The sequence below is a fragment of the Astyanax mexicanus genome, chromosome 3, assembly GCF_023375975.1.
Source record: "Astyanax mexicanus isolate ESR-SI-001 chromosome 3, AstMex3_surface, whole genome shotgun sequence".
Lineage (NCBI taxonomy): Eukaryota > Metazoa > Chordata > Actinopteri > Characiformes > Acestrorhamphidae > Astyanax > Astyanax mexicanus.
In genome coordinates this window covers 41,230,426-41,251,183 of record NC_064410.1, presented here as the reverse complement: position 1 = coordinate 41,251,183, position 20,758 = coordinate 41,230,426, and the positions used below count along the sequence as shown (strand labels likewise).

Sequence of the window (20,758 nt, the reverse complement as noted above, 5' to 3'; positions counted from 1 at the left end):
GGATTAAACATAGGTCAGGAGAGATTTAACTCCATCTTTACAGTTATTTGCAGTTTTTTTAAGGCTGTGCTCTTTGCAGTTCAGACATGTCAGGCAGGACGAGCCTCCCAGGTGATGTTAACATAAATCTGGGAGCACAAACACACTAGACAGTTCTGGAAAGGCACTGCAGAGACATTTTATGATTCAGCATTTTAGAATGTCCATCTAAATGGATGTTCAATGATTAGACACTCAAATCTTGGACTCTTTTCATTGAGTTTTATTATTATTATTTTTATAAATTATCAAAATATTGGTGGAAAAAACAGCTGCTATAAAAAGAAAGACAGAATGATGGAAATAAAGGGAATACAGGTGAGGGAAAAATTGGCACACTGAAAGAATAAAGGAGAATAAAAAGGAAACAAAGTAAGGGAGACATGAGAGAGAACAAATGAGAAATGCGTTAGAAATAAAAAAGAAAAAAGGACGAAGTGGAAGAGAAAGAGCAACAGAAAAAGGTAGAGACAAAATAGGAAAGAGCTTAGCAATACTGAAATTGTTAGACAAAGAGAGAGTGGGTTTTAGGTACAGGAAGCAGAGAGATGGTAGAGAGGGAATGCAGAGGGAGAGGGAGAGGGAGAGAAATAGAAAGATCAGGAGACAAAAAAAAAGGAAATATGCAAAAGAAGCAAAATGAGAGCAAAACAAAAGTAGAGGGCCAGATAGGTGGAAAGAGGAGTAAGAGAGAAATGAAAGATTAAGAGGGATAGAGGAGCAAAATAGAGTGAGGGTGTTAGAGAATTAAACAGAGAAACAGAAAGTGAGAGAAAAAAAGAAGAGACAGGAGAGATAAAGAGAAATGTGGAAAGAAAGTGAAAGAAAAGAATTAGAGAGAGAGAGAAAAATATGCAGAAAAAAAGTAGAGGAATAGAAACAGTAAGAGACAAAATGGGAGGGAGAGAGGTGAGAGAGAATCAATTGAGAGATGGAAAGATTGAAAGAAGAAGAGCAGCAAAAAAAAGAAAGATGGGGTGAGAGAGAGGAACAATAGGAAAGAAAGATTGAGAGGTGAAGAATGCGTGTGAGAGAAAATGAGAGAAAGAGAAACTGGATGCTGAGACACTTCATCCTCTAATGTTCTCCATTATGTCTTGGACTGTCTGGTCTAAACAGACAGAAAGCAGTGGCTGATAGCTAATGATGCATATTCTGCTTTAAGTGTGATGGAGTGCTCTGTCACTGCTGCTGAGCACCACAATGAAGTTCTTCCACTCAGTCTTTTGTATTTCTGTCTCAACATTGTGTTTATACTCCCTCATTCTTCTGATAACCCCTAACAACGCTCTCGTCTGGAGGGAGGAACAAATCATCACTGCCATTACAAAACTGAACAGAACAAAGTTTGGTCTTTGTGATGGAACTTTTTAAACTGTAATAATTTTAATAATGAAACAATATTTGCCATCAGCTGATGAAGCCCTGAGAGAGCACAATTGGCCTTGTTCTCTCTGGGTGGATAGATGACGCTCTTTCCCGTCATCACTCCAAAGGGTGATGTCGATCAGCACAATGCATCTGTGAGCTGATGTATTGGGACTGAGTTGCTGCATTTTCCTCCGAGTGCACTGTGATGCTACTCAGCAATGCTGCATCATCAGGAGTTTGAAAAGAGGCGATGGCTGACTTCACATGTATCAGAGGAAGCATGTGCTAGTCTTCACCCTCCTTGCGTTGTGGCATCACTAGTGACAGGGGATATACAGCCAAGTAGCAGCTGAATGGCTGGGACAATTGGCCTAGCTAAACTGAGGAGAAAAAGTGAGTTAGCAAGTAATATCCTCCTAAATGTGGTCTAAATGTATCATATTTTGCATGTATCAGTTTATACATTGTTGTTTGATATTATAAGATTAGTCATCTGACTACAAACTTACTTTTGCTACTTTTAAGCAATATAATCTATTAAAATTAAATCAGTTTAGCTTGCATTATATCTAAACCAGATATAAAATGATCTGTTACCTGTAACCAAAAGAATCAGACACTTTAAAGGCTCATTTAAACTCTCTTATAAGTCAAAATGAATACATTCATGTCAAACATTGTAATAATCATTGCCAATCATACTACAATAGCTGTGTTCCAATCCTAGGCTGTAGCCAACATACATTTCCTTTCATAGAAGGCTGTTCCAAAGTGAAGGTTACCTTGCATACAGCCTTAGAAATGCAGTCTACAAATGCAGCCTTCATTCAGCAAGTTATTAGCATGTAACTTGTATACTTTCAGGCCATCAGTTACCCACAATTCTCTGCGCACATACAGTGCAAAAAATAAAAAAAATAAAAAACAGTTTTTGGAGGAGAGTAAATTTTAAAATGTTAGTTTTATGATTATATCACATCTGTGACGAACATAAAATGTTATAATAATGTACTTCAGTGTAGATCAAGGAAGTAGTGTTGAATGCAATGTGAAAGGTAAAAGTGACAGGTGACAAAATAAGTGTTCTGTTCTATCTGATTTTTTTATTTGTAATTAACGCTTTAAGCCTTTTGTAGATTAAAATCACTTTGAAAGGTTAAAATAGGTCCTTTAGGTGGTTTAGCAGACTAAAGCACTGGCACTATGATCTGACGATCAGAGAGAGCACAATTGGCCTTACTCTCTTGGAGGATAAGTGGCGCTATCTCCCCTTATCTCACCTAATGACTTAATGGTTAGCACAGGCATCTGTTAGTTAATGTTTCAGAGCTGGGGTGCTGTGCTTTCCTTTAAACGCACTGCTACCCAGTGACACTGCAACAATGTCAGTACAAAAAAAAAAAACGTTAGTGGGGTAATTGGCCTATATTGGTCAAATACAGAGGATTTTTTTTTGTATATGTTAATGAATATCAGAATATTACTACAATAATAAAGAGCTTTACTCAGTTGTACTGTGGTACAGTGATATAGTGAGCAGAAAGCAGAGACAGTATGGTGTGTTTCCTGTTTTAATAGGGTGAACCAGGAGATTGCAACTGCCTGCCTAATGCAGCATTCAGAGTACCTGTAAGTAGTTCCACACATTCAAACACTTCATCATGACTCTGCACACCCGGTATTCTGCCTCAGTGTGCCTTAGCTTGCAGATGCTTAAAGAATAGTAGGAATAGTTTACTGAAAAAAAGTGGATACACTCTTATCCTAAATGTTTTTCATCAGCCAAGATGTGGATGCAGGACTGGACTGAGCTGCTATTTGGCTGAAGCATTAAATAGCTAACAATCAATGGAAGTCTGTGGTCACTAAAAAACAGCTCATGAGCAAAAAAAAAAAGCTATTTTTGTTGATTGACTTCATTTGGATTAAGAGAAAGTGTGATCAATTAGAATCCTCAGTGAACTATTTCTTTACTATTGGTGAAAAGCCATGCATGGGTTGTTGTTGCTCTATATTTGACTGTTTTTGTGTTGCAGGGTGTCAAAGGTTCTGAGAACATGTGGCAGGCTGGCCCTCAGGTCTGACTGTCTAACCCTTCTTCTGCTTTGAGCTGAGATACATGTAGTTAACAGGCTCATATGTATCAAACATCTCCATAGAGTGTGTATTAGTAGTCTTAGTCTAATTTGGGGGAACGATAAAAGCAAAAGCTTAAAAAACTAAACAACTTAAGAAGTTCACAACTAATTTCAAACCAACGGGTTTAAGCGTACACATTGTCATCAAATAAAGTGAAATTGGATCCAGGGTCGTTTGAATACAAAGTCGTGCAAGAGTCAATTTTAGAAAGCAACCAATAAAATAACTGCAATGCCAACAGCCTTGCATCACCATCCAATTAAAGCCTTTGTGGTTTAGAAGCCAAACAAGGCTGACACATATGAAGTTGATTTTTTTTTTACCAGTAGAAAAGTTCCCAACAACAGAGGAATTCACAAATGATCCCGAGTACTTGAAAAGGTTAAAAAAGACAAAAGTACATTTAGTACATAAAAACTCAGGAAACAACAAACTTAACAATTAAGAGACACTTCAAATTAAGAGACTCGTTAATCTGTTTAATTATGTCAGGTTCCATTTTTTAAAACACTTTTCCTGATTAGGGTTAAATTGTGTCCAAAGTCTACACAGAATCATTGGGCAGAAGGCAGAGGATTTTTTTAAAATCCTGTCAGTAAACCACTGTAAAAAGGGTTAAAGGAGAACTCCAATGAAAAATTGACTACATGATAACGAGTACTAACCCTTGTGTTAAATAGCCCACCTCCATTCTCCCACAGCTTTCCGAGATCCAGTGACTTTATTCTGTTTGTCCAAACATGCTTTTGTCCAGAAAAAGTGCACAAGAATCTTATTAAAAACCACTGTTTACAACCTGTAGTGCACTACGTGTTTTTAATAAGCTTCTTGTGCACTTTTTAAGTTATTAATGCCTCGTTTTAAATGTCAGGGCTCTCCAGATTCTACCAATGATGTGTGAAGCTACTTCGAGCCTGGATAACATGTAAAAATGTGATTTATCTGCAGGGGCAAAATATGCCCCACATCATCCATTGTAAAGCATGTTTGGACAAACTGAGTAAAATTACTGGATCTTGGAAAGCTACAGGAGAGAGGAGGTGGGCTATTCAACAAAGGTTAGTACTCTTTTTCATGTTTCACTAAACCAAACGTCAGTTTTACACCAGAGTTCATATAGAGATCATATCATTTGCCATGTAATTGAATCAATTATGTGACAATTAATAATTCATCACAAGATAATACATGTACACACAGATATCTTGTGATAATTATCATCAGAAAATTACATGGAGATAATTATCTTGAAAAATGTATCCTATGAAAATTATTTCTAGATAATTATCCTCAGATAATACATACTCATAAGATTATGTTGAGATAATTATCTTGATATATTTCAAATTGTCATACATTTTGAGATAATTATCTTGATACAATGGTGTCTTTTTTTTAGATATTTGTATTGTAAGCAAGTTTGGTATATTGACAGTTAATGCAGTTAAAATTCTCGGATTTAAAACCTAAGAATATATATTTTTTTCCTTTTAAGATATGTGCCCTCTCTAGCGTAGAAGTTTCTGGTTTGCTTATTTTTCTAAAAAGTATTGGAAGTGTTTGCAGTTAGCATTTGGTCTATTATGAATTTGGAGTAAACCGCTTTGATACCTGGTGTTTCTAACATTGTGAGACTGCCTCTGATAAAATCATTCATTATTAGAAGCTTGATTTTTCAATTACAAGCACATTTAGAAAGTGTGACTATGTTTAAAGTTAGGAAGAACATGACAAAGCTGTTATTTCTTTTTAAATAATGAAACAAACCCCCAAATCAGTGCTCTGAGATGATTGATACATATATTAAACTCTCTGTGCTCCCTTGTGTGTAGCTTTCCTCAATGCACAGTCTACTGTATAATGACAGAAGTGATGATTTAAATTAACTTTTCACCATTTCCACATGAAGAGAATGCATCATGCCAACATTATTGTTATTTATTTTTGATGGTAACAGTGATGGTGTTTTCTGAATGTGGAAATTGTGTACACATTTAAAAATATATACAATTTGATGTAGCTCTTCTGTCAGTGTAAGAATTTGTATTTATTTCGTATTTATTTCATAATGATGCTCATGTGCTCAATATACTTCAGGGCCCTCCAGGACCTCCAGGACCCCCAGGGCCTCCAGGGCCCCAGGGCTTCACAGGCATCCCAGGCCCACAGGTTAGTGTTTTGAGAGCCTTCCTCTGCTCTGCTACTGTCTCTCTGTGTGTCTCACAGTCAAAGTGTTTGTGGCTTTTGTTTTGTCAGGGTGGGATGTGGGCTGCATGGGTAGCTGTGGGCTTTGGCTAAAGCTAATAAAAAGTATATTGTATAATGTTTATACGTTAAACCAATAATATATAAAATTATCAAATGTAACTTGTAAAGTAAATTGATATTTAAAGTAAACTGTAATGTAACGTCATTAAATGTAAAGTAAATGCTTTAAATATTTGCAGAAACAGCTTAAAGTAGTTGAATTTTAATGTAACTCTTAAAGTAGCTGCTTTTGTTCACGCTGCTGGTTTAATCCATAAGTTGAAGTCCTGTTAAACTGCGCTGCTTGTATAAGTTGCACTAATGCTTTTAATGGGGCATGGGTGTGTTTAACTGGAGCAGGTTTATTAATGTTATTTTTAAATAGTTTAAATGTTTTAAAAAAGTAAAGTTTAAAAGTATTTTTGGTAAAAGTAATGTAATGTAATGCTGTAAATGTAATGCTATAAATGTAATGTAATGCTATAAATGTAATGTAATGCTATAAATGTAATGTAATGTTCTCTATTAAAAACCATGCAGAACTCACTGTGAAGCTATGAAATATTTTGCATATTGAGGTGCTGTTTTATTGCCCATACTAATCATCAATCCTAAGGACTAAATTCTCTAATTCTGGATATTAAGGCTACGTTTACACAGCAGGTAAAAGTGATTCAGATCAAATCTCTGTGGCAGTGTGAAAAAAAAAAAAGATTTTCATATGTGGTATTAAAATCCATTTCAAATCCAGTAAGTGTCAATGCAACTTGTTCTAAACAGCCAGTTCAGAATTCATTGAGACAATAAAGAGGATACCGTAAAAGTCCATATTAGTTAAAGTTTCTTTGTTATGTCACCACTGCAAATGAAGAAAACTGACAGATGGTGAAGACAGCAGGCAATTAGTTGCAATTACCATCATTTGCAATTGCAATGATGTGTCCCTTCTCATATTCTGTTAACTGGGCAATGTGTCTTTGAGTATGTCGTAGAGGCATGTCTAGCAGCCAGGGATCTCTCACCAAGAGGTGCACTACCCGAAATAGCCTCTGAGAGCTGTCTATAGGGCAGCAGAGGAAGCACTTTTACAGTCCACATGTCCAAAGTCCATATGTCAGCCACCAAATCTTCTTCATAGCTTCTGTGATGCTGGCAAAGATGTCTGTCAGGTATCAGTTGAAAAGCATAAACTATTTAGAGGAATGTTAAATATATGTAGCATTTAAAATTGTTTTGTTAACAACCTAAAAAAAAACATCAGATTCAGTTAGTAAATTGGATGTGGACCACTCTACCTGATGTGTAAAAGCAGCCTTAGTGAATCAGAAGTTTACCACACAAATTAAAATGTCTTATTTATAATAGAAGGCTCATAAGCTCTTTGTAATCTTTAGGTAAAGTAACATGAGGCCCTTACTGAAGCTTCACAGTGGGCACTGCTTGGTCTTTAACCTGGTCTTGTGTTGATTTTCCAAGCACGAATGAGAAGAACTTAAACTAAAAGCAAGATTAAAAACAAGCTAAAAGTAAAATGTAAACTACAAGCTGGAACACAAACCAGGAGAGGGCCCAGAGCTTTGGCTACTTTTTCCTATACCCTCCGCCGAAGAAGGTGACCAGAGTGTGGCCAAAGGCTAAAGCAATTCAACCTCAGTTCCTTCTTACAGGGTCTCCCTGGCAATGATGGTCGCCCGGGTCTGCCCGGCCAAGCAGTGAGTAACCAGATAGTAGGAGGAGGAGTTAATAGAGTACTGTAGCTTTGGTTGGTTGACATCTGGTGTGGAACTGGAGTAGGATGGGCTTTATGGGAGCTGTTAGTGGAATTAATGGCGTGAAGAGGCTAAGCTCACTGTAGCAGCATCTAGAGAACAATAGCAATATACCATCTGCTTTTTATGGTTTTGAAAGCAACCGGTAACCGGGTTGTAAGTCTCTTAACTCAGCACATTGTGAATTGTCTCCATTGCTCTATCCATTTTATGGATGCCAATGATCTCATTGCCCTCTCAGTGTTAACTCCGTCTCCAAGGCTCTCTGGGATAGTAAACACTGCCATCGTGTTGAGTTACAGGAAGGACGGCTATTAAGGGTGCCTGATGTGCGGTACAGTAAGAGCCATTAGATCTCCATTTAAGAGTGGTGCTTTGGCAGGCTCGTTTTCTCCACTGGCCAGAAGCCCACGCTGGCCTCTTCTTCACCACGGAAATTTGGCCGGGCTTCAAAATCCCACATTCAAGTTCTGCTCCACTTCTAACATTACCAGAGTCCAACAACCAGTTCTTCTAGCAGCCAAACTACATCTGTAATGTCAATGCAACATCCGGCCTCTGAGAGATACACCAGTAATTCGGTTTTCACAGGAGAGCCCAATTACTAAGCTACACTGTAGGTCCAAAAGTTTGTACTCAAGACGTTTGTGACAAGAAACATTGGTGCAATTTGGGCAAGGTGGGTTCCAGGTGGGCATGACTCTGAGTGGGTTTGTACATTTGTTTTTTGTTGGACCCAGTTGGGCTTTCCAAATGTGCCCCGTCATTACAGCCCACCTTAATCCCAATCCCAATGCAGAAGCTCTTGTTAATACAGTGAAGAAAATTGCTGATTTTTTAAGTTTGCTCACTGACAAAAACAATGAACAGTCTATAATTTTAAGGGTAGATTAATTTTAACAGTGAGAGAGAATATCAAAACAAAAACGCTGTAATGGATTAAAACACTGCAGTGCCCACAAGGTCAAGCACGGAGTAGAGAACATTATGTTTTGGGTGTGTTTTCTCTGCTAAGGGCACAGGACTTCTTCACTTCATCAATTAGAGTATGGATGGAGCCTTGTACTGTAAAATCCTGAGTTACAATCTCCTTCCCTCTGCCAGGATACTAAAAATGGGTCGTGGCTGGGTCTTCCAGCAAGACAGTGACCCAAAACATACAGCCAAGGCAACAAAGGAGTGGCTCAAAAACAAGCACATTAAGGTCATGGAGTGGCCTAGCCTGTCTCCAGACCTTAATCCTGTAGAAAATGTATGGAGGGAGCTGAAGCTCTGAGTTGCCAAGCGACAGCCTCAAAATCTTGATGATTTAGAGATGATCTGCAAAGAGGAGTGGACCAAAACTCCTCATGACAAGTCTGAGTTCTGTGCTTGCCAACAAGGGTTTTTCGAAAGGGATCAAATACTTATTTCTCTCTGCAAAATGCAAAAAAAAATGTGTATAATTAAACAATATTGTCTTTCTGGACTTTATTTTTGATATTCTATCTCTCACTGTTAAAATTAACCTACCTTTAAAATTATAGACTGTTCATGTCCTTGTCAGCGGGCAAACTTACAAAATCAGCAAGTGATCAAATAATTGCTGCCCTCACTGTATCTCTCATGGTCTTGTCACTGCCAACAACGAACCCATAGACAAAACTTTCTGTGTCCCACTTGTGCTGCTGGTGTCCAGATTCTTTTGGACATGAGGTGTATCTCATTAAATTATATATATATATATATACTGTACATGTGCTGACTGATAATGGGTCTAAACAGTTAAAAGACATAAAAAAAACTGATTTACCTAAAATATATAGGTTAAATTACACCCAGGTCAACATTGACATATAATAAGCAAGATTCTGTAATTGCACACACCTATAATCAAAGGCACGGCAGATCATATCATTACGAAGCACAAATTACAACCCTTGCTGATTACAGCAGTTTAGACAGAACAAGCTGGCTACTAGATAGATAGCGCTTCAGGAAGGATGTAATTTACAGGTGTTCTCCTAGAAAAAAATGTCCTACTGTGAAACCACAAACCACTGCTCTTTACTGCAGAGTTACAGGTATGTGTTTCAGGCCACCCAGTAGTGACGGGAGAAATACAAACTTCATATCTGCCTAAAAAAATGGTGTTTCTTAGTTACTCAAATGTGGTTTTTATTTAAAAAAAGCAGATGTGAGTTTTATGACCCCTGAACTGCTGTGTGATGGGAAACACTTGTTTTCCAAACTGTAGTGGTAAAAACAGAACCGCAAAAACATGTAATGAATAATATTTATTTTTCGGAGAAATAAACTTAAGCTTTAAATATTATCTCATAAAATAAAAAACGGTATTGTTAATTAAACAGATGCTACAATATTAAATAGGATTATTCTTAAAATAAATAAAACATATACATTCTTTGATATATTCTAAATATTTAATACATTTTTATTAATACATCTATTAATATTTTTTAATAAAAATAAAAGTGACCATGTTAACATTGTGGGCTATGTTTAATTTCTTCATTTTTGAACGGTAATAGAGTTTTAACAATACATATAGGCATGTAGTGTCACCATCACTCACTCTCTCTCGACTCCATTTTGTAGATCCCCATACAGATCGCAAATGATGAGGGTTCCCCCGACGTAAAGGTTAGCAACAACGACGCAAGACTGATTTCCTGTTTGTACACAAGCGCCTGTGACCAGATATGTCCTCTCAGTAGACCTCAGTTCAGCGCCCCAGTCCGTCCATCAGCTGTCAGGCAGGACGTGCCAGTCCTCTGGAAGTTGTGTTAAAGGCCTATATTTTATATTCTTCTGCACATTTTGAGCTGGACTTTTTACTTGGAGAGACCTGGAGCTTATGAGAGAACATAATTAATTAAACTTAATTATGTTAAGTAATAGTGATCCCAGTTAATATAATATGTCAGAGCAGGAAAAGCATTCCAACATGCAGGGCAGTGGTAGTCTAGGACCAGTATTATAAATCACTGCTTCAGATGGAAGAAATTTGTAGTAGGATACATCAACACTCGAAGGTACGTTAACACATCATTCCTTTGTGGATTAACTACATCACTTAGCATGGGACAAACCTCATTAAAATAGCTCCATATACACCTAAAAGCCAGATGTCATGTATTGTGTCCCATGACTTTTGCCATGTCCCATCGAAGCTAAAAAAATGGTGCGCTTGTCTGTTGCATGGACAATTCTAGCCAGATGCCATCGGTCACAATTACAACCATCCTCTGTGCTGTCCACTGTGGGTTGTCATACATTCTACACTGCCTGGCCAAAAAAAAAGTCTCCATCTGAATGTAACTAAGTAAATGATCTGGGGTTGATGCTGCAGTTGGTCAGGTCTAGGTTCAGCAACAGTATGTGCTGAAAGAATGAGGTCAGCTGACTACCTGAATATACTGAGTATAGACCAGGTTATTCCATCAATGGATTTTTTTTCTTTCCTGATGACATGGGCATATCCCAAGAGAACAATGCCAGGATTCATGGGGCTGGAATTGTGAAACAGCGATTCAGGGAGAATGAGATCATCATTTTCACTCATTGATTGTTTACCACTTGAGTCCAGACCTTAACCTCATTGAGAGTCTTTTGGATGTGCTGGAGAAGACTTTGTGCAGTGGTCAGACTCTACCATCATCAATGCTGCAAGATCTTGGTGAAAAATTAATGCAACACTGGATTGAAATACATCTTGTGATATTGCAGGAGCTTATCGAAACAATGCCACAGAAAATGCATGTCAAAATCAAAGCTAAAGGTGGCAAAAAAAAGTGATATATTAGATTATTTTGGGTGCCGATTTTTTATTTATGTATTTATTTTTTGCCAGGCAGTGTATGATGTATTCCCAGTACATAGTGCAGTGACACAACTGGAAAAATGGAATGTCCCATTCATCTGGCACTTACTATCAGTTCTCACTCAAACTCTTTTTAATTTACATCACCTTGCCATGGACATGCTGGCCAGTGTTTAGCCTCATTCACAAGATAACACCTCACAATTTATACAGGTAAGGGAATTCCCAAGATGTCACCTTAGGTAACACTTCTTGATCAATTTGCATACCGATATCCCATGACTATCGCAATGCCCAAATGTATTCAGTATGCCCAAGGCTCCTTGATTCAGAATTTCTGTTACTGTTAATAGTTAAGTGAGTAGGAACAAGATTATCGTGATTTTATTTTTAAAAGATATATTGGCCATATCTTTTAAACACTATGCAAACGTTTGTGCACCCCAAGAGTTATGAGCTCTCAGACTGCCTAAACCTTGTCCCAACAATCAGCCTACATGTTCTTCTCTGAACTGAACAATAGAGTAATTGATCTCCACAAAGTTTAAACCTGTAAGAAGAAGGTGAAGAGTTTTCAGGTTGCCATTTTCTCTGTTCCTCAAAATCCATAATAGATTGGTATGAGAGAATTTATGATTTTGGTAAATCAAGTTGTCTTTTACTTGTTTAACTATTTAAAGTAACAGATATTTTGAGATGTATATGGCATTAGAATATTACACTGTTCTTTATATCATTATTGGTATTATTATTATACATGCATATACAAAACAATGCATTGAATTTCTCAGTTGTATAGATCATTTTATCATCAACAAAATATATTACATAAATTTATCAAGCATAACATTATGACTCCCCTCCTTGTTTCTATACTCCACTGACCATATAGGAGCACTTTGAACTTTTACAGTATAATTACATAGGAACCACCACAGATACCATAGCAACACCTTAGCCACCACTAAGCAACCACTTAGCAAGCAACCACCATGGACACCATAGCAATAACTTAGCAAACACCTAGGGACACCTTAGCAGCCACCTACCAACCATTTAAAAACAACATAGCAACCACCACAGATACCATAGCAACCACCCAGCAACACCTTAGCAACCACTTAGAAACAACATAGCAACTACCATAGATACCTTTGCAACACCTTAGCAACCACCTAGCAAGACCTTAGCAATCACCTATTAACCGCTTAGCAGCACCATAGCAACCAGCCACAAATCAGCAATCACACTCACAGTTTCTGCAGTAACTGCAATCTAGTTACAGACAGCAGTCCTTCTGTTTATCTCAATTATTTATTATTACTATATTTATTTATGCTGTATTTTATGTATACTATATTTATTCATCCTCCTTTCACACTGTTCTTTAATGGTTAGGACCTGTGTTTAGATGAGTTTTTAAACATCTCAGAATCATTGCTAGACTGAGATTAGTCCACAAACAATGTGGACAGCAAGTGAATACATTGTTTAAAAACTCCAGCAGCACAGCTGTGTCTGATCTACTTGTGTCAGCCTGACCCACCACCCTAATACCTAACACCCTAATCTGCTCTGTGGTGTTCCTGTGGGCTAATGGCTGTGGAAACAAGGTGTCATAATGTTATGCTTGATCAGTGCATTTTACAACTTTTGTGGGTTTTTGTTTTTTAAAGTTACTTAACTTTATTTTGGCCCTAATTAAATAAGTAAAGTTAAGTAAAATATATATTTTGGGTGAGATTTCTGTACACATTCGAGTTAATTCAATGCATTTTCTCACATATTTCATGGACATTAGTATGGAGTTTAAGGGGGGGGGGCTTCTAAATGTATGTGTGCCAATGTCTCTTTGTTTAACCTTGAATGTGCTCTGCTGTAGGTGGGGTGTGAAGACTGCACCCAAGGCCGGCCAGGCGCGCCTGGCACGGCTGACACTAAGATTGACAAGGAAGATCAGGGCAAGCCTGGTGTCATTCCCATAGATGGCTGTGAGAGGGTGAGGGGGCTTTTTAGTGCAGTTTTTCTTTTTTTTTTTTTCTTATTTTTTTATTGAGTGGCTGGTTTGGGCTTCTGTTGACTCGGCTGTTTTAACTTTCTTTTTGATATACTACTTGCAAGCTGAAGTATCCTGCATTATCTAGACGAAGATGATGCAAGCGGGGATACAAAGCGTGTTATTTTGTAGCCGGCCACCCAATAAACATTTAAATTAGCTTCTGGTCACACTTCGCTCTTGATATAGCATTGCACAGGTTCGGTTCATTTGCAGTTGCATACGAATGAGCTTGTAATACAATCTATGCTTGTTTTTACAGTGTTTCAAGAGGCCGCAGAGCGAGGAAGTACCTAGAGGGCCTGTAAGTGTGAGCGCTGTTATCCGGAAGCTATCTATAACCAGTCTTCTTTCATCCTGCGAGGCAGCCATTGCCTCAGCATGTCCTTAAGTCATCCCAGGATGTTTGTAATGTAGTGCCCATGTGCCTGTTTAATCTCTTCTAGGCTAGCAACAACAATGCTTGCACAGGTGTGCCAGGGACGCCTGGTATCCCAGGGCAACCGGGCATCAAAGGAGATCCGGTGAGTGTGAGCACTCGGCAAGACCAATTTTGCCATGTCACGACAGGGGCTCATTCATTATCAGTGTATTATTAGGATTTAACCTGTAAAGGCAGATTTCTGTGCTTTCTTTCTGCATCTTTCTATACAGCAGATTACACATATACTTTTACTTCCTTTACACTAGTATATGATAGAAATACTGTATTCTTGCTGCACATTCTGCTGTTCTCTGCATGCACTTGCCATACTATATATTACTGCATCTAAATACAGTGCTGCACTTTTTACTATACATGTTATGTAACTGTATCTATATGTTGTGCTGTAGTCAAATCAAGTCAAGTCAAGTAGTTTTATTGTCAATACTTCATATGTACAGGACATACAGAGAATTGAAATTACGTTACCGTCCTTCCCAAAAATTACAAGTACAGAAAATAGATATATAATATAAAAGAATGGGAGTCACTATATGTACAATACAACGAGGACACAGTAGACATACGTAAGACAGAAGACAATAGTGCAATAGTGATGGGGGGTGAAAATAAGACATATAATATGAAGAATGGGAGACACTATATGTACAATACACAAATAGACATACGTAAGACAGAAGACAATAGTGCAATAGTGATGGGGGTGATTAAGATGGGATGACAGTACAAGCATAAACAGAACCCGCATAATATACAGTAGTGCAAATATGGTATAATAATAGCTTAAGGCTGGTGGTAAAGTGAATGAGTGCCTAAAGTTCTTAAAGTTCACAGTTTTTATGGTGAGTTAAAGTGTGTATGACAGTGCGAGTATAAGCAGTAGTGCAGATATGGGATGTGTAGTGCATGTCCGTGTGTGTTGTAGTACAGAGCTGTCTGTGTTGTTGTACTGTCCTGTCTTGTAAAAAAAAAAAAAAAAAAAATAGCCCATCTAAAAATTTGTATTTTTGAACAAATTTAAACATATTTATGTCATCTTCATTTTACATTTTCTTAATTATTTTTGTAGATGATTATTTTTGTTTTTATGGTGGAAACTCGTTTTCCGTTTTCATGGGTTTTTCCATTTTTTTTTCCATATGCCTGTATATAGCCTATAAACTCTGCTGAATTAGTTTTAAGTAATATACATATTACAGATTGCTTTTCATAAAAAATCACTTTATTTAATGGTAGCTGCATACTTTGCAAAACAAAACAAAACAAACCATATGTCCCGTAGGTGAAACAAAACACCATATTCCCATAGTTAAGTACCATGAATAATTTTTTATTTATTATGTTTTTTTTATTATGTTAATTGTGTCCCGTGCTTTTAGATGGATCCCATTGGCTTGATTCTTGAGTCAAGGTTTAGGTCATGGAAATGGAAATGACCACAGGGAAAAACAGTGGTGCTCTGAATCAGTGACACTGTGTGACCTTGTTTATTTACTACAGCAAAACTTATTTTCTCTCTGGACGAAAAAGGGTCAAAATACATTTTAGCGGCTGTCAAAATGCTGAGGCTGTGTGTGTGGACAACTCTGAATAATGTGGATATTTATATGCAATGTTATTGTGTTATTTTCAATATTTCGGCTGATGTGCTCTCTGTTTGTTTCATTCTTTTAGGGCGACAGAGGTGAAAGAGGTCCTGCTGGCCTTCCTGGAAGCCCTGTAAGTCTGTGCAATTTTTCTGTGGTTTTTTTAGCATGGCCTGATTATCACCACTGGAGACTGAGGATCTTTCCTCCGGTGTTCGGGAGGAAAGGAAGATTATTTATCGTGTTTTTCTCTTTGTCATGGTTTTCTCTGACCAGATGTCTCTGGTGCAAAAGCTCGAGCATTACAGGGCGGAAGCGCTCCTGTGTTTTGGACGGGGAGCAGACGCTGAAGTGCTCTTCATGGCCTGATTTGGCCATTAACATTTAGTTCCTGAGCTCGCGGCTTGTTTACAGGGGCTACTTTGTTTCAGGTTCAGTGTTTTCAATTAGGAAAGATCCAAAAAGAGAAAACGCCCTTGGCTTTTCACCACGAGGTCACAGAGCCCTCTAGTGCTGGGCTTTAAAACTGCAATGCCCTCAACAATGAGGAGGCATTTGATTTACATGATTTGCAGGTGCAGATAAGGACTGATTTAAAGATAAGGTGTGTGGGAGGTGCCAGTTAGGCGTAGATTATGCTAAAATATTTATGTATTTAGTTGTTTTTTATGTTTTTACTGAATATACATATAAAACATAAAACACAATGATAGTAAATGCTGCCCTGTCCTAACTCCTCTCTCTCTTTTTTTTTCAAAGGGTAATATTGGTTTCCCTGGTCCTCAAGGCCCTAGCGGACTACCTGTAAGTGTTCTGCCACTTCCATGAATATAGCACCCTATATATTTAGCCTAGCACATTTTACACAAACATACAAAATGCATTCTGCCTATTTGACTGCCTGCTGCCATTCCTCCACACCTGATCAGAAGTTTCATATATTGTACACTCAATCAACGTGATGTCAAGAAGACAAAGGGAGTCTTGTCTGTTTTCACGCTTGTTCTGTTACTGAAAATCTGTAAGGCTGAACAGCGAGGGTACGTTGCTGACAGGCTATTTCCCTGTGCACGGTTTTGATCCGGGTTCAGTGATGAGTTCAGCATGGATTCTATTATCCGTGCGGCCCAGCTTAATGCCTGCTGTGCACTATCCGCATCCTCTAATTTCCTTCAGTCTCCTTCCGGATCTGTTAAAAGTGCTGGCCTGAAGATTGTTGATCTTTTCTCTCATTGTTTGTGCTTTCCTATTAGCGGAGAAAAGCCGAACAGTAGGCCCGCGCTGTGGATTCTTGTTTTCTGAATTGAAATTTGTATATAGCATTGATCTGCAGATTGACTAAATGTGTTACTGAACCCCTAGGTGGTGTGTGTAGTCAGCAAGCTTTTAGGACAACAAAGAGGCTGCCAAAATCACAGAGCTGTTGAGTGCCTTGCGTTCAGCTTTCTCCTAGAGATTTTTTGTTTTTTTCGTTTTTAATGGTATATCATGGTTTAAACCTTGGTGGTAATTATAAAAGTTTTCATTTAAGTCAAGTGTGTTTAATATGCATATGGATTGGTATATTATAGTATGTGATTGAATAAAATCATGCCTAAAGGCCCAGACATGGTTTTAAATGTCCATTTACAATCCTTTAATTGGCTTTTATTGGCTAATTTACATCAACGGCAAGGCAAGGCTTGGCAAGTTTATTTATATAGCACCTTTCATGCACAACGGTGATTCAAATTACAAATACAAATGAGAAAATACAAAGGGAAGTCAAATTAAAAAACATGTTAAAAAATAACACAAATAAAAACTGAAATAATACAAATAAAATATAAAGAATAAAGCATTAATAAAACATGATTCAAACATGATTTAAACACTATTTTTAAAAGAAAGGAAAAATAACCAAATTATGTAATTAGAATAAAAGTGCCATCACAGAATAAAAGTGTGTGGAGCTGCAGTGGTTTAAGCTGAGCTGAAGGCCTGCTCAAACATGAAGGATTTGAGCCTGAATTTAAAAGTGTTGGGCCTCTTCTAACACTCTCTGTTAACTAGTTCCTTTTAAAAGTAGCATAGTAGCTAACCCATAGGATCCATAAAGCATAGCATAGCAGGGTAGCAGATATTTTCTGTGTGTGTTTGCTATTTTTAGCACAGTATTCAGTTCATTATAATTATTGTTGGCAATTATTCCTATTAGTATTCATGTCCTAATGCTCTCGTCTCTGAGTACTATCAGTGGGGTGTGTGGTTAGCTAGCAAAAGAGATTTTAGCCAGGTTATTTGCCATTTTAATTTGTGTGTAGCTCAACTGGTAGTCAACTGTGGCAGTCCATTGTTAAAGCAGATGTTAGAGAGAAGAGGTAGAGATGGGAAATGCCAGTTGGCTAGCATTAGCTTTTAGCCTTGCATTGATGCCCATTTGCTTCCAGAGAATTCTAGTTTCTAGTTTCGAGTTGCAGGTATCAAGTTGCTGCTGTGTCACTTTGTTAGTGGGCCGGGTGTAAAATTTGAATGTCTGTTGTGTAACAGTTTTGAGGTTTGTTGAGATTAGTTTGCTGAACTCTCTTTATCTATTCTTTATTTAACCCCAACAAGATAAATACACTTGTCTGTTCTAATGCACCTTTAAACAAATCAAGTGTATTTTCATTTTGTTGAAGCATCCCCTGCTAGGAATTTTTCATATCCTGCCATCTTTGCGTCTATTGTGAATTGTGCTGAGTATTGAGACCCACCGGGGCACTGACCTGTTGGCCGACGCCCTGTCCCTGCCATATCATTTTGATGAAGTCATATTCATCTTATGAGCTCTTGTTCTTTGGAATCCGCCTTGACTCGGGACAAATGCTGCCTTATTTCAGTATTCGCCATGCCGCGCTTAAGATTTTCACGCTGATTTCTTTGCAGAAGCAGATCGCAGAGAGTACTCTAAGCGATGTTAGTGACACATCCATGCATGGCGACTTTTAATGGATAATCTTATCTGCGATTCAGCGCAGGTGCATGTATCTTTCATTATGCATCTCCGATAGCCGATGGGCGCATTTTGTCCCGCGATAATAAAGGTAATATCTCTGCATCATTTGTTTGTTTACATGGAATACAGATGACAAGAGAGGGGAGATCAATAATTCATTCACCCCATTACCAGGCCTCGCTATGGAAGTAAATAATGAGATGGTGTCAGGATCCAGCGTTGCACATTAGCGCCGAGCTCGCAGAAATGAGATTTGAACTGCAAGGCAAGACTGCAGGCACCATTATAATCCCCTCAAATCATGATGCAGAACATAGGCCATCCGAGAGAGAGCTGTAAACAGCCACTTTAAAACTGTGCTTGATGGTCAAATTACTGCGGCGGTGCATCTCATGACATGCGCACACGTTCATATCCGTGCACGGTCCATCATTTTATTATGCTGTCTCTCAGAAGCTTCCTTTTGCTGTCGTTTGTATTGTAGGGTCAGCAAGGTGAGAGAGGACAAAACGGGCTTCCTGGACTGAAAGGAGAACAGGTATGTCTGTTTTCTGTTTTTTTTTTTTTTTTTTTTGTACAGTATAAGGATGCTTTTAATGCCCAAAAAGTTTTTTTTTGTTTTAGGTTTTAAACCCAATAAAAAAAACTTTTTGTCCAATATTTTATTCTAAATTCAAGAGTAATTTGCTCCTTCCCTTGCTGTGTTAACAGCCTATACTTTACATTAGATGGTGGCCTAATACTGTAGTATTACAGGTATTGTGTGGCGCTCAAACAAACACAGTTTCATTCTTCCACATATAATTTCTAGGCAGTTATACCCCTCTAGCTGATGCTTGAGCATTGAGCATGGTACCATTAGGCTTATTCGTTACTGCTTCTCAATGTCCCATTCCATTTCCAATACTTTTCATTAGACAGTATTTATTGTTGAACTATTATGTACATTTTAAAGTTGCATACGTCTAATTAGAAGTAGAGTCTGGATATGTTTGAGCATACAATTCACTTGTAAACTATAGCTATTACTAAAAGCCAGTGATGGGAATAACGGTGTTACTTTTTTCAGTAACAAGTAATCTAACTAATTACTATGACTGTAACTATAACACCGTTACCATTTCCGACACCCCGTTACTGCACGTTACTTTAGCTGCTCAATGAACTTTTTGTTTTACCTTCGTGCATACAGACAAAGGTGCAAGTGTGTGTGTGTGTGTGCGTGTGAGAGTCACAAGGGAGGGGAGCATCAGATGATTATTGTCTTTACTGTCGTGCACTCAATTTATCTCGCTTATGAAACACGCTCTGAGAAGGTGGGGGCCAGGGGGTGGGGGGTGGTGGTTACGGGGGTGAGAAACACAAAAGTAACACAATAGTTACTTTTACTGGTAACTAGTTACTTTTATAGTGGAGTAACTCAGTTAGTAACTATAACTAATTACTTTTTCAAAGTAACGTGCCCAACACTGCTAATAGCAATTTAATTTAGTCTAATTGGTCATTTCTCCCAACTCTTTTTTTTATTTTACCAGGGTCCACCTGGAACTCCAGGATACCCAGGAACCATGGGACCACCTGGACTTCCCGTATGTGGTGTCAAATTTACGTTTTGTGCTGTCACGCTTTTGTCCTGTTTTTCGCTTTTCTAACCCATCTCTGTGTTTGTCATGGCTCTTTCTTTTGTGCACCATGTTTTTTTTTTCTGTCATGTCTCCTACCTTGTCTCTGTCCAAGCCCCGCCTATTGATTAATATTCCCACCTTTGTCTCATTTGTGTTTTTTTTTACAGTTTTCTAGTTAAGAGCTTACTCTCTTAACACATTTACCAAACGAATTACTTCTAACCTCAATTCCTGCTTCTACTCATTTCCTCCTCTATCCCACAATTTACCTCTGGCCTTAAACTTCTATGTCCTTTATTGCTAAATGTACATCATTATTTATACATCGCTTTGGATTAAAGCAGCTGCTAAATGTAATGTAATGTAATGTAAGAGAAGCTCCTTTGTTGTAATGTTCCTTGTCTGGTTCATGTTTTTTGTCAGTTTGTCTAGTTCTGCTTTAGTTCTATCATTTAGTTTTTTTTTTTTTTTGTGTTAATTTTTCAATTTGTTTGCTTTGTATTTGATTTTGTCTGATATTTAACCCTCTCTAAATCTCTAATTTCTATTACCTTTTTTTGTTTGCTAAAGTATTAGATTCATATTTAATAAATATATTAAATAATTATTATTAATTATCATAAGTCTGTCATGCTGTTCTTTGAAATACTTTTGTCAAAAAGCTGCACACAAGTATTTTGG

General features: G+C 37.7%; 1 protein-coding gene across 8 annotated transcripts in view; it reads left to right on the top strand.

The window, feature by feature from the left end:
• The window catches only part of col16a1 (collagen, type XVI, alpha 1), a 127,948-nt gene that overhangs the window by 90,996 nt on the left and 16,194 nt on the right, over positions 1-20,758 (top strand). For 3 of the 8 annotated variants that reach the window (XM_049475328.1, XM_049475329.1, XM_049475327.1), the window contains 12 exons: positions 2,989-3,039; positions 3,447-3,488; positions 5,647-5,718; positions 7,464-7,508; positions 10,164-10,208; positions 13,271-13,387; positions 13,707-13,748; positions 13,891-13,968; positions 15,564-15,608; positions 16,235-16,279; positions 18,937-18,990; positions 19,988-20,041. In XM_049475328.1, the coding sequence (XP_049331285.1) occupies positions 2,989-3,039; positions 3,447-3,488; positions 5,647-5,718; positions 7,464-7,508; positions 10,164-10,208; positions 13,271-13,387; positions 13,707-13,748; positions 13,891-13,968; positions 15,564-15,608; positions 16,235-16,279; positions 18,937-18,990; positions 19,988-20,041 (690 nt within the window). The remainder of the gene's footprint in view (positions 1-2,988; positions 3,040-3,446; positions 3,489-5,646; positions 5,719-7,463; positions 7,509-10,163; positions 10,209-13,270; positions 13,388-13,706; positions 13,749-13,890; positions 13,969-15,563; positions 15,609-16,234; positions 16,280-18,936; positions 18,991-19,987; positions 20,042-20,758) is intronic. The other 5 variants (XM_049475330.1, XM_022683132.2, XM_022683133.2 and 2 more) reach the window with 5 other exon arrangements.